The 13,237-nt window shown below is 38.8% G+C and overlaps 1 protein-coding gene across 1 annotated transcript; it reads left to right on the top strand.

The window, feature by feature from the left end:
• The first annotated feature begins 3,733 nt into the window (after positions 1-3,733).
• Positions 3,734-8,319, top strand: LOC128944544 (granzyme A-like). Its single transcript, XM_054287849.1, has 5 exons — positions 3,734-3,815; positions 4,522-4,666; positions 6,330-6,468; positions 7,123-7,401; positions 8,164-8,319. The coding sequence occupies exons 1-5, from the start codon at positions 3,755-3,757 to the stop codon at positions 8,317-8,319; spliced, it is 780 nt and encodes a 259-aa protein (XP_054143824.1). The 5' UTR covers positions 3,734-3,754.
• Positions 8,320-13,237: the final 4,918 nt, after the last annotated feature.

Genomic DNA, 13,237 nt, shown 5'->3' with positions numbered 1-13,237 from the left:
TTTTAGTAAGAATTACAGAATGGCAGCTCTCAATCTCATTGTTGAATTAGATTGTAGCATAGAAATGTTTATTTCTGCATCACAGAATCTTATTAGTTAGAACCCAGTTTGAAAACATGCACATGGTGCAACACAATTCATGTTTCAGAGGACTCTTCCAAAGCTCTTTTAAAAGAAAACAAATTACTATTAGAATTCATCAGCTCTTTAAACAGCCAGCTCCAGTTCCCCAGTCATTCTCCATTCTCCATCTAATCCCAGAATTATTCACCCACTGGAGACTCTCCACAGGTAATCTCTGCAAAGAGAGTCCTAAAGGCATAATTATGTTTGTCCTTTATGGCTTTGCCCTCCCAATAAATAGCTGGATTGGAAAGCAGCATAAGAGACAAAATAGGAAACAGATTCATGCTCTGGCCAAACAATAGAAGGCTTGTGTTCCCAGAGAAGAGTATCTAATGCTGGATTCTTTCTGCCAAGTGCTAGCAGCATCATAGAAAGAGTACTGATTTGCTGCAAGGCCTTGAGGACTCCCCAGGTTTACTACATCTACTATGATTTTTGTGCTACTACATTTTCCACTGGTATCACATAGCAAATAAATGGAAACAGGGACACTGAGAGGAAGCTGAGGCAGAAAAGACAACCAGGTAAGTACCATGAGGCACTGGTACTGGAGAAGGAAATAAAATAGGTATGGCCCAGCATGCACTCAGCCCTTTCCCCAGCAAGTCCCGGGGAGTTTGTCTCCCAGCCACTAAGGGATGTGTTCAGACACACTGGGATGGGATTGGGGATGTGGTAGCCCAAGGAGAAGACAGGGAAAGCACAGCAGCTCTGCCTTGCTGTGCTCCTGGCAGCTGCCAGCTCTGCACCTCTGTCCTGCCCTCCCCTCCCAGCTTGAGAAAACAGCCCTTCAGCTGAGCTGAGACTGCCTGAACTCAGTTCAGCAAACCTGGAAGGTTTAGAGGCACAGTTTAAATTGGTCTCCTGAACCGGTGTCCTAAAATCACATCTGGTGCTCACCTCAAGCACCAAAGAAAGCAGCATGAAGGAAAAAGGAACAGAGTCACTGTGGAAGGAAAAGGGTCAAAATGACAGAGTATAAGACAAGGGATAGAAGACCTCAGCACAGTAATGCACAGATCTGGAAGTGATCCACTGAGCCATGGGCCTGCAGCCCACAGGAACCCTTCCCAGAGGCAGAGGCTGGTCACAGAACTGCACACACACCTTGTCCTTTACTCAGGCAGTGGCTTCTGCAGGGCAGGTGCCTCTGCTTTGTGAGCGCCACAGGGAGAAACGACAGAGTGTTTTACTTACAATACCTCTCTCCTCTTGGAGACCAATTAAGTAAGCAACTGAGGAGCTAATAAAAGAATTTTACTTGAGAAGAAAGCTTTGCTTTGGGGTTTCCCTTTAAATGCAAAAGGCCAATAGAATCTAAACTTCACCATAAATTAAGTTATTGCCATAACCAAAGGAGCCCAGCCAACTAATTGCACACCCTAAAATTTTATGTCAAATTTTCAGCCTTAATGATGTAAATTACAAGAGGAGGATAACTTTCTGACAAAACATTTGGGTACAAAATTGGTACTGGTTATATGCATATCTATCTGATCTTTAATACCTGTGCCATCAGGGATTTTGCAGATTGTCAGAGAGGTCATTCAGGAGCTTCCACAGAAAGTCATCAACTGATACTGAACAATAGTTTAGACTCCATATTTCTAATTCTTATTGTCAATGTCAATAGATCTCTCAGAACTAGAAAGGGTTTTTGAAGAAGCATGGATATGCTAGTATCTATGGAGTTTCAGAAGAAACATCTTTAGAAGTATAATTTAGAAGTAAATAGAAGTACAATTAGAAACTGAAAAATAGTATATACAGGCCATAGAAATTAGGTTTTAGATAGCAGGCATAGATTTACCTGTATCTATTTACTTGGAAACCATCTAGGAACATTTGCTAATGTTTTATTCCATGTCTTTCAAAACAGATCAGGCTCCTCACATAGGACCATCCAAGGATGAATCATTGTAGCACTACAAGTTTAATCACGTCTGAGCACACAGGATTTTTGGTCACAAGTGTTCATCCTGATCATGCCTCTGCATAGTCCAGACAGAAAACAGCCTCAATATTGTAAGAGTGCTAATTAAAACATCATAAAATCAGACTTTGTCAAATAATTGTGTCAAAAGAAAGAATTGTACCTATGATACCTAGTGTCCAGGAGAACAGTGTAAAAAAGAATATCAGTGCTACAAAGTGATTATAATTACAGGGAATGTGCTAGTAATGAAAATAAAAATTTAAGAAAATTAAATCTTGGTAAATCTGAGCTTTAGCAGTGCGTGGAGCTGTCACCTTGCACATAGGTGACCGTGTCTCAACAAAGACACATCAGTGACAAAGAGCTCCACAGTCTCTAAAATTACATCTACACCTGCCAAGTTATCCTCTGTCCCAGAAGGGAGAGCAACAGCAAATTTGAGCAAAGTCTATCCAAGGTCTTCTACAGGTGAAACTCACATGGTGTTGGGACAATGAGCTCAAGATATAATACAGCAAGAACTCTGCAAGAAGATTTCTGCAAGCTCTTTATTGTGGGCTCCTTTCTGCAGGTTGCCTTTTGTGGGGCTCAAGATTTCAAGAAACCTTCCATTCTGCATGACAGTGACATTTCACTAGTCATAGAATATATAGGTTATAGAATAGTTGATACTCCAAATGATTTAATATTGATGCAAGTTACTTTTTTTATTTGGGTATATATTTGCAAGAGAGAAATTGTGCCTTTATAAGGCCCTAGATAAGACTTATTCACAGAATCACAGAATACCCTGAGTTGAAAGAAGCCCCACTAGGACCATTGAAGTCCAACCCCTGCCTCTGCACAGGACACCTCAAGAATCACACCATGTGCTTAAGAGCATTGTCCAAACCCTTCTTGAGGTCTGTCAGGCTGGTGCTGTGACCACTGTCCTTGGGAGCCTGTTCCAGTGCCCAGCCACCCTGAGTTTTCAGGATTCAATTCAGTTGCCTGAAACTCAGCGTTTAGTCACATTTGAGATACTGAGGGCTTTCCAGACACAGACACAGAGCTGGCAAATCTGACACAGCATCTTCAGAAGACTGACGGCCTTCTGCACCAGATCTAAAACAGTTTAAGACACTTTAAATATCATCATACCCTTAGCTATAGGCTATGAAACCACACTCAGTGCTTTGTGAAAGCTCAGCCAGTCCGAGCCAAACAAACCTAATGAGGTAGGATCAGATCCTGGAATGAGGAAATATCAGATTCCTTGGCCTTGAGGGTCTACTGAGCTGAACAGATATTTCATTAAAGGAGAATGGACTGGAATCCATGTCTGACCTGGAAGCCACTTGAGGTGTCTGGAATGAAAGTATACAACTTCATGTGGACAACTGAATCAGCCTAAATTTATGTGAGCTGAGTCCCACTGTGTTTCACCCCTATACTTGTACATCAGTCCTCTGCAAATGCTGCAGACAGAGCACAAAGTGGGGTGGAGCCTGCTTTCACACCACAGCAGATGACGCAGATTCTCAGTAACATTTCTGTTGTAAGGTACATCGCTGGGGAGGGTTTCCTTGTCGTGGTTACCCCCTTAAGAGGAAAAACAAAACCCACATCCTCTTCATTTATGCATATATATTGATAGATTGGTAGATAGACGTATATTAAAGAGCAAACAAGAGGGAACATCAGACAGAAATCATGGGTGCTTTCCTCCCTTGGTACACCTTCACTGCTGTCATTCTCCTGGCTATTCATGGAGGTAAGTACACAGTTTAATACTTTTGGAGATAAGTCCTGACGTACAGAATTCTAATTAAGCTAACATGTATTAATGTGAAGGAAGTAATCACAATTGTTATTTGAATTCTTATAATTAGTTCCTCTCAACTGTCAGCATGTGTTTGGTCTTTCACACAAACAAAATAATTTCTGAATGGGTCTTAAGTAAAGCTGCAAAGTCTGAGCTGTTTGGAGGAGTTCTGAGTAGAAAACATAATGATTATCTCATCTTTCTTTTTGGAGCCATACACATACCTTAACTGCTTGATTTTCTCTTTTTCTGGAAAACAGATTCACATAATGTGGCTTATACTACGTAGTCTAGTTTCCCTGCACAATATTTAAGATATGGGAAATATGGGGGATTGTTACTCACGATGAAAGCTAATAAATTAACCATATCAGTAACGTCCAAGGAAAGAAATCTGTGCAAAAGCAACAAAACTTTGGTGTGGGGTTTTTGCCCAAGCTCACCCCACTGATCTTGTTTCAGTATTATTGAAATGTAATGAAGTAATTCTGCTGAGCGGTTTTAAAATTCTACCCTGAAGACCATCATTGTGACATATGTGCATATTTGTGTGTCTGTATCCTTTCTAATTATAACAGCCATGTTTTCTAAGAGACTTGGAGTGTCTTACAGTATTTGTCAGCTCAGCTGTGTGTCTTGTGGCTTACTTTTTTAGGTTTGTGTGTGGATATCATTGGAGGAACTGAAGTAGCACCACACTCGAGACCATTCATGGCCCAAATCAAGGGACGAAGAGGAATTATTTGTGGAGGAGCTTTAATTAAGGAAAACTGGGTGTTAACAGCTGCACACTGTAAAACGTAAGTTCTTACTCTGATTCAGAGATTGTCCTTAGTGGGTGTCTGATATCTCTGTTCAAGCAGGAGAGTTAGTTTATCTGGTAATTTTATCCATTTATCATGACCATGATCAAGTTCTAATTACTGTGCATTATAGGTTCTATCATCAAATTTGTTATAGTGAGTAAAAAAATACAAGAAAGTATACTGATCACATCTGTTTCTGAAGAGATATCTAAAAACTTCAAGCTGCACACTAGCATAGAATAGCAATACTGAAGCAGTGAATTTGGGGAAAAGTTTTATCCCTGTTTTCTCAGTCAACCTGTACACTAGATGAGAGGAGTGTCCAGTCTAAACTGCTGCTCTGAGAAAAAAAATTAATTCTTGTAATTTTATTCTATAAGAGATACACAACTGACTGCAGAAAAGACAGCATGTGGTTAACACAGGAGCAAAAATCCTCCAAACAGAGGACAGGAGACACAGAGAGATCTCTGCCTTGCTTCGTATGTTGGCTGTGCAGGCATCTTTCTTCTCCTGCCCAAATTAAGATGCAAATGGATATTTAGTTCTAGTGAGTCCTTCAGCGAGGCAAGAAGTGAGTTTTGAATTACATCCCACCCCTACTTGCTTTTGTGAGGAGGACTGAAGCTGCTACTGAGCCAGACCTCACGCAGGCTCTCTCACCAGGACCAGTGAGCCACTGGACTCTGCAGACACCAGAGAAATGTGTCCATCTGTCCTGTCCAGACAGGGAGATCTGTGGGACCTACTGTAAAGAGAGCACTTGGCCCAAAAGCTGTGTGTTAACAGAAAGTAAAGAATGTTTCCAAATGAGATTCTGTTTAAGAGAAAATACAATTAATTATGAACCTAATGATAGCTCAGTCAACAGACAGCTCTCAGCAGATGAAAGAAAGGAGCGACCGCTTTCCAGGGTTGCATTTTTCACAATAAGACATGAATGAGTGCCAGTATACACATCTCCTAGAATATTCTCTCATTGAGCTGTGGGATGTGTTGTCTGCCCAAAAGCAGCTGTACCTGTGGTCAGGCAGTAATGTCTGCTTGACCTGCTTGGCCAAGGAGTGCCAGGCTGCTGGTCTCTGTCAGAGAGCCACAGCAGGCGCAACTCTGACACCACTTGAGGGTCTTGGAAGGACAGGAAGTTGCAGAAAAACCTAGACAAGAGGAATGAGCTGTGTCTCACACAGATTCAGAAAATGGTGTTGAAATATGTTAGAGTAAAGCAATGGTACATTTCAATACAGTCAGGATATCTGAACTAACACTGCTGTGGCCTATTTTCCTAAATTTTCAGAACAAATTATAGAGGACACTGTTGGTGAGACAAGTGCCCACAGCAAATCTGGTGCATCCACCACTCATTCAGTTCCCAAAAGGGAACAATAGGGATGGAAATAGTGTCAAGTACCTGAAACTTTTCTGTGCTCCTGGGAAGATGAAAATAAAATAGTATGAAGTTTGATTCACTGAGTCATATTTTTCTTTTAGCTGTTGTATGAACAGGGTCATCTTTTAGATATTTCTAATTACTGTTCTTTTCAGGCACAGGAAAAGAGACTGTAGCAGCTGGTCGTTATAGCACCATATTATTACCAGCAAAAAATTTAGGGTTACATCAAAATGAATCCAAATAACTATGTAGTCCTTTCCTTAGGAAAAAAAGCAAAGTTATTCTTGGAGCCCATTCATCAAAAAAAAGAGAAAAAGAACAGCAAGCTTTTCAGATTGCAAAACATAATCCTCATCCAGACTACAACCCCAGTACCAAGGAAAATGACATTATGCTGCTTCAGGTACAGATTTATATATCACTTATGGAATATAACACTACACTGAACTATTTTCTTCCTTCTTCTCATCTAGGGAGATGAGCCAAGGGAGTTTCTGGGGCCTTTTTTTCTGGAGTGACATAGTCTGTTCTGCTAATCCAACAGCTTGGGGAATTGGGGATGCACTGGTAACTAAGGCAATCAACAATTCCTCTAACTGTTGCCACGGCTAGTATACACATTCTGGAGCTTGATCAAGACATTTCAGTTTCTGGCTTTTCCATAAAGGAATAAAAACACATGCAGATAAAACATTTGGTTAAAAGCACTAACGTTCTGTCTGAAAAGGAGTTCTAATTAAAATGTCTGGCTTTTCTGATCTTCAATTTTGCCAGCATCAGTAATTACTGTTATTTTGTCTTCTAAATGGTCTGAGAGCCAGAGAAGTAAAATAAGACGTTTTTTAAGAGCTAATAGATCATCAAAGTAGGTTCTCATGAGACAAAGAATACTCATTTTCCCACTCTTACATTGATGACATAACTACCATCACAAAGAATTGAGGAATCTCAGAAAGGGATTGCATTAATTACCATAATGGGAATGATCCAATTGTTCATATGCAAGGGCCTCTGTTAGACTCTGTGCCATAATACCTGTTTTCCGTATCTTCTACAGCTTCAGGGAAGAGCAAAACTTAATAAAGCTGTGCAAACAATCCCTCTGCCATCTTCAGATTATGATCCCAAACCAGGAACAGTTTGCACAGTAGCAGGATGGGGTACGACTACAAGTCCTTTGAGAAATCGTCCAGGCAAGCTCTCTTCTGCCCTGATGGAAGTCAATGTCACTGTCATCAGGAGGGAAATATGCAACGATAAAAAGCATTATAATGGCAAACCTGTCATAACAAAGAACATGATATGTGCAGGAGCTAAGAATAAGGATTCATGTCGTGTAAGTATATCTACTATGACTGCATAAATTGTATAATAAAAATAAAATATAACATACCAGCATTACACATTTACGACCTCTCTCTTAAAATCAGTGAAGAATTTAATCAAATGTCAGTGAATTTACTAAAACTTGTTCTTCCAAGCCTTAAAATCAAAACTTAAGATGTGTAAATTCACCTTCACAGCATTTCAATATTGCAGTTGTGTCCAGGCATGGCAGATAGCCATCCTCATCTTCAATAAAATGAGTTTAATACTAAAATGTCCACACAACAGCTTATGAGCCCATTTGCAAGTAGATAATCTCAGTGGAACAGCTTATTTGATGTCGGAAGACTTTGAAATAGGTTTTGCTGATAAAAAGCATTTTAACTGTGTCCCAAGTCAAGTATACGACTGTGTAAGAACTACCACATTTTAAAAGATTTAAATATTGCATTTAAAAGGATTTTAATTTCTGGAGGCTTACACTTTCCATGAGGAAAGTTTTCAGCTTTTTTCCTTCATTTTCAAAGAGACTGATTCTTCCCTAGCTAGATTCATTCCCCATTACACACTTGAATTATTAGATTGAATTAAATTAAGCCTTTTTTTTCATTTGTTTTGCTGTCCGAAATCCTAATTTCCAAGGAGGAAAAAATGATCCTTAATAACACTGGCTACATTTTTATTTTCTCCATCTAACTAGTGAAAATTTTATTTAAAGGAAACATTTTTTAGATTTTGTTGATTTGAATGACTGTATTTTCCCTTTTTCTAGGGGGACTCTGGTGGACCTTTAAGATGTAATAATATTATGAGAGGCATCACTTCATTTGGGAAGAAGGAATGCGGCAATGCTGATGGCCCTGGTGTCTACACTCGACTCACAAAGCAACACCTTAAGTGGATAAGGAAAACCATAGGGGGGGCCTAGCAGATTGGGTTTGGGCCACATGGTTTGTGTAAATGAAATGGGCTTTTAAAAACAGCTTCAGTAGTCTGGTAAAAGAGGTATTCTCACACTCAGTTTCAGCAGCTTGATGTAGTTCTGCTACAATGGCATTTATAGCTTACACTGTCAGCCATGGAGTCATTGCGGGTATTTGGGGCTTACAACATCCCTGTAGTGCATGTTCACACTGAGCTCTACACAGACTGGTATTTCAAATCAAGAATCTAATCCTTGTTTGGGTCCTCACTCCTTATTAAGTATATATAGCACTCTTTTGTACTTGGAAGTCTGAAAATTAGTGGTGTGCTATGTACAAGTACAGACACCTAAAAACTTTGTTTCTCTGCAGCAAAGCTCTTGGTTTTATAGATGTAGTGGATTGTAAAGCTTCAGAAAATTTAATTGCAGCAATTGTGGGACATAGGTATTCATTTTCTAACTGTCTTGTATTTGAAACCTCTAGATTTTATCCCTTTATGTACTTTGCATTTAATAAAGCAATGGCAATAAAAATCTGCTGCTTTCAGCTGTCAATTTATGTGGAAAGCGCGGTCTCTTGCAGCATAGATGAACCATGTACTACCTATAGGATCTGTTAACTATCTGTGTAATGTTCCATACATGTTAAATGTTTGCAAATCATACCAAAATAAGCAGCACTGTGTTTAAAAAAATTTCTGAAAGCCCATGCTTCAGAGAAATGACATGACTGTATCAATATGATACAGCACTGTTGATAATATAAAGCACTCTTAATTTTATGATGTCAGTAGTGCTGCTTCAGACATGCAGTGAAATTTTTAAGGGCTTAAACAAGTATTTGTCAAGCAGCAAATAGACCTCTTGTGAAAAATGTTTCTGCCTGCTTCTGTATTAACAGACGAGCATTTTCAATGCCATGAGCACCTCAAAAAGGGCTTGGATTTATTTTGTGTTGCTTCAAGAGGTTTTTATTTGGAGGTAGACATTAGCTAAGAGAAAGCAGGGAACATTCAGTGGTGGAGATATTTTGCTTTGATTTTAATTTTTAAATTATTGCTCCATCCATCCTTGGTAATTAAGCACTACTTACAAACACAAAGAGAAAGCACAAACTAAAACTTTTTACACAACTGCATTTACCTAATGTCATTAAGAAGAGACGGTAGTTTTCTCACTAGAGAAGAAAGGGTAAAGATAAAGAAGGCCTGAACTACAGGGATCTCTACTGGAAGTTTGGATTATGAAAAACATCTTTTTAATGTTACAAACATTACACAGTCAGAACTTTCCATATTCCTATTCTTATTCATAAATTGTTTTTTTCACTCTTGGTCTGAACAAACAATATTTACACACAAAGGGACACACAAACGCAAAAGCAAAGCAGGAGCAGAGAAAAAGACCCTCAGACAAATAAGATTGCATCAGTGAAACTGAGAGGAGAATTTGACCCAGTGACTGCTACCAACACCCAAAGCAGTGACTTGATTCTGTGTTTAAACACACAGGAAATAAGAAATTTCAGAATTTTTTATTCTTGCAAACTACCAAACCCCTGCTTAGGCAAAAATTAATTCTGAAAACCTTCAGGAAACAAAATTGTCCTTATCAACTTGCAGCTCACCTAGGCCTGTTTCACCCTTCCCATACATTAGTCTTGCTTCATTTCTTTGTTCAGATTTTCATTGCCTTTCTTTCCTCATGCTGGTGCATTATCTCATCATTCTGCTTCCTCTTCAGCAGGATTTTTCTTTCTCCCCAAAAGTCACAAACAGCACCCTTGTCAGTGGAAAATCCCTCTCAAATCCTGTAATTCAAGTATTTTCTAATTTTCCAGCTGGTGGTTCTGAGCCAAGTGTTGGAGAACCTTAGAGATCAGGAAGGATAGGTTCTGACCAAGGAGAAGTTTTTAATGCATGAAGAAATGTGTTGCAGAAAAATGTGAAAAATGTGCAGCTTTCCTCTTGTAGCCTGAAATTTAGGACCTACCCCAAAATACTTTAAAAATGGTGGTTTTTTCACATGGATGTTTTTAGTGAATTGTGCAAAATAAGCCTGTAGAGTTGGACTTACAGGGTAAAAACAAAATTTTACGTTCTGTCACTACTGCCAGTAGCATAAACCAGTAGAAAAAAAGAAGCAGCAAGAGAGAACTGCATTTTCCAATAGATGGGGAGGTCTCTGCTAAAGAGGCATGATATGAGCCCATTCACCACAGAGTTTCACCACTGTGGAATGGAGCCCACACTAGCTAAGAAAAATGCTATGATAATTTGATGTCCCTGTTTTCTTCTCAGTCTGGCTATATGAGATAATTGGAGGGAAGTAGCAGGTATAAACCACATCACAGAAACTCACCTAACGTGTATGTAGGTAGCATCAAGTCAGGTCATGTAGGGGCAGAACTGGGCACATCTGCCCGACTCAGTGCTTTTAAGTGTGGGAACAAATGGATTCCCCAGTCATTATACTCCAGATGATTGTTTTGTCATATTGATATACCTGAGAAGAAAGACACTTGTACTGTATGAGCAATGAAGTTATTCTTCAGGCAAAAATTATTTTTGATCTTAAGTTTTGGGTTCTATATGTTGTACAGTGCCCCACCTTGGACAGGACTGTAGAGATGAAGATCTGATCTTGGTCAACTCAAATTTTCTCAAACCTCTGTGCCACCCCTGGAGACTCAGCTTTCGGTGGATACAGACCACAGATGAAGAACATGTTGAGTTCTTAAAAACAGGTTCTGATTTCTGTCCCTCCTGGGCCTGAGCAACATACCAGGCTTGTAACTGACAGTGAGCTAAAAGAATGCCATATTCTATAGGGAGGAAGTCAGGATTTCAAATTTTGACCAAGACTTCATATGTTAAGACCTCTGCACTGGCAGAATGAGGAGCCTACGCAAGAACATGGCCAGCTTTCAGCAGCTTCACACTCTGCACATTCAGAAAAGAGCACTAGAGTATGCATTTAATTTCACTTCAAATTAGTTACAGTCTGGAATGCACACTTGGATGTCTTCTCAGACATGGTCACATAATGGATCTACAGGTCACACAAACAAGGTCCTCTCGTAGTTATGGGCTTTTGAAATCAGTGGCTTTTCCCACTTTTAGATATTGTGCTTAAACACATCTGGGGCAATACAGCTTGACTAGTCAACACTGAGCAGTTAGTAACTAAGATATGAGAAGTTCTTAGGCTAAGAAACAGCCTTTCTTATTTTGACAATTCAGCATCCAACAAAATGTGCATGGTTGGTATTGGTCAGGTCCTTCCATGCTACAGCCTCCCATCTTGTGTCATGCACCTCCTCCTATACTGGGTATAAATGATATAAATATAATTTAGGTGCTGCCAAAGGAAAGAGAGAATTTCTGGGCAAATCAAAAAATGCATGAGCAAAGAGATTAATTCTACTCATTTATTTAACATTCAAAATGGGGGAAAATGTTTTTTACTATTCCTAAAACCTTTTCAATTATTTAAAATACTATTTTGAGTATTTAAATCAGATTCTGATTGTCTAATAAAATCTCTATAAACAAGCTTGTTCATATTAGAAGATAAGCACAGTATAAGCTATTTCCCACATTTGGGCATCAGCTTCTTGGCAGCAATTTCTCAATTGACAACCAGTATTACCATTTTCTGATCTTCTTTGAAGACCATATGAGATGACATGAGAACCCAGTAGCTGAGTAGCAGGTTTATTGCAATCTCTTACTAGCTAAAACACCTGAGGGGTCCCAACTTTCCAGAGCTAAAGTTAGTGACCACATAACTTGCGAGCAGCAGAAGATGAGATCTTAAAAATCATGAGAACTAAAGACATGATAGTTTCACATTCATTTACAGAGACAACTTGTGCCCCTGTCTGTTTCTTTTCATGCATTTGACCACAGTATTATTTTTCACAGACTAGCACTGCTCTAGTCCCCTAATATCCTAATCTTTCCCAGCTACAGGAAATATTCTAAATAAATTTTCAGTTGTGAAAAAAAAGAAAAATAAAAGAATGGACTCCAAACAATACAAGTTTCTGAGCTCAGAGGGCTTTTAATATAAAAATGCAAGAATGAATCCTTATCCCTTGCCTCTGATCATTTCTAACAATGAAAGCAAAACTCCAAAGGTGTTTGTAGGCAGAACACAATGAATAGCACTACTGATCTGTATCTGAATACCTTCTGAGGCCCTATCTTGCAAGGCAAATATATGTTAAAGTCCAAGGGCTTTATTCCTTGTGAGCACTAAATAAAATTCACAATATGATGACAGCTGCACTATTTGCTGGCAACCAGAATTGAATTGGCACCCTTATGAAATGAACTAACAGTTGTGTTCGGCCCAAATAGCATGCTCCTATGCCCATCTGAATTCTTAATTAACTTATTACATAACTATGCATAATAATAGAATTATTATGCAATTTTTTGTATTTTAAATCACTGTCAAATATAGTTGGTGGGTTTAAGGAAAGGAAGCAATTAAAAATCTAGTTAAGACATTTTCCTAATTATGTTAATTATCATAACCTTTATGAAAACAATAAACAATTCCCTGTAAATAATTTCTATTTAATTACATATTTAAGGTAGAACTCAAGGAGTATTTAGACAGATTCCATAAGACAATTTATGTGATACAAAGAACAAGGCAGACCCCTGAACTGGTCTCTGCTCATCATAGTCCTTGAATAATTCAAGGCAATATATATGAATTAGTATGTGGTTACCAGTGGGGATGCTAAGGTAATGTAAAATTTATTGCAAGAATCAAAGATAAAAGCAGGACCTAACACTTTATGCTAGTGCTTTACACAGTTGGATTCCTTCCATGTTTGCTAAAATAATTGAAATATACATTACATTATTCTTCAGAGTTAGGATATTTTTCCTTTAGGTTAAGACAA

This window comes from Melozone crissalis, unplaced genomic scaffold, assembly GCF_028551555.1.
Source record: "Melozone crissalis strain CALT ecotype California unplaced genomic scaffold, PUWL_Pcris_2 ptg000005l_1, whole genome shotgun sequence".
NCBI lineage: Eukaryota > Metazoa > Chordata > Aves > Passeriformes > Passerellidae > Melozone > Melozone crissalis.
This window is presented reverse-complemented; position numbering and strand designations above follow the sequence as displayed.

What these genes read in the sequence shown, in the direction of transcription:
- LOC128944544 (XM_054287849.1), top strand. Translation starts at nt 3,755, where the DNA reads ATGGGTGCTTTCCTCCCTTGGTACACCTTCACTGCTGTCATTCTCCTG. An exon ending in ACAGCTGCACACTGTAAAAC is followed by an intron (nt 4,667 to 6,329) that starts GTAAGTTCTTAC and finishes TCCTTTCCTTAG; the next exon opens with GAAAAAAAGCAAAGTTATTC. An exon ending in AGAATAAGGATTCATGTCGT is followed by an intron (nt 7,402 to 8,163) that starts GTAAGTATATCT and finishes CCCTTTTTCTAG; the next exon opens with GGGGACTCTGGTGGACCTTT.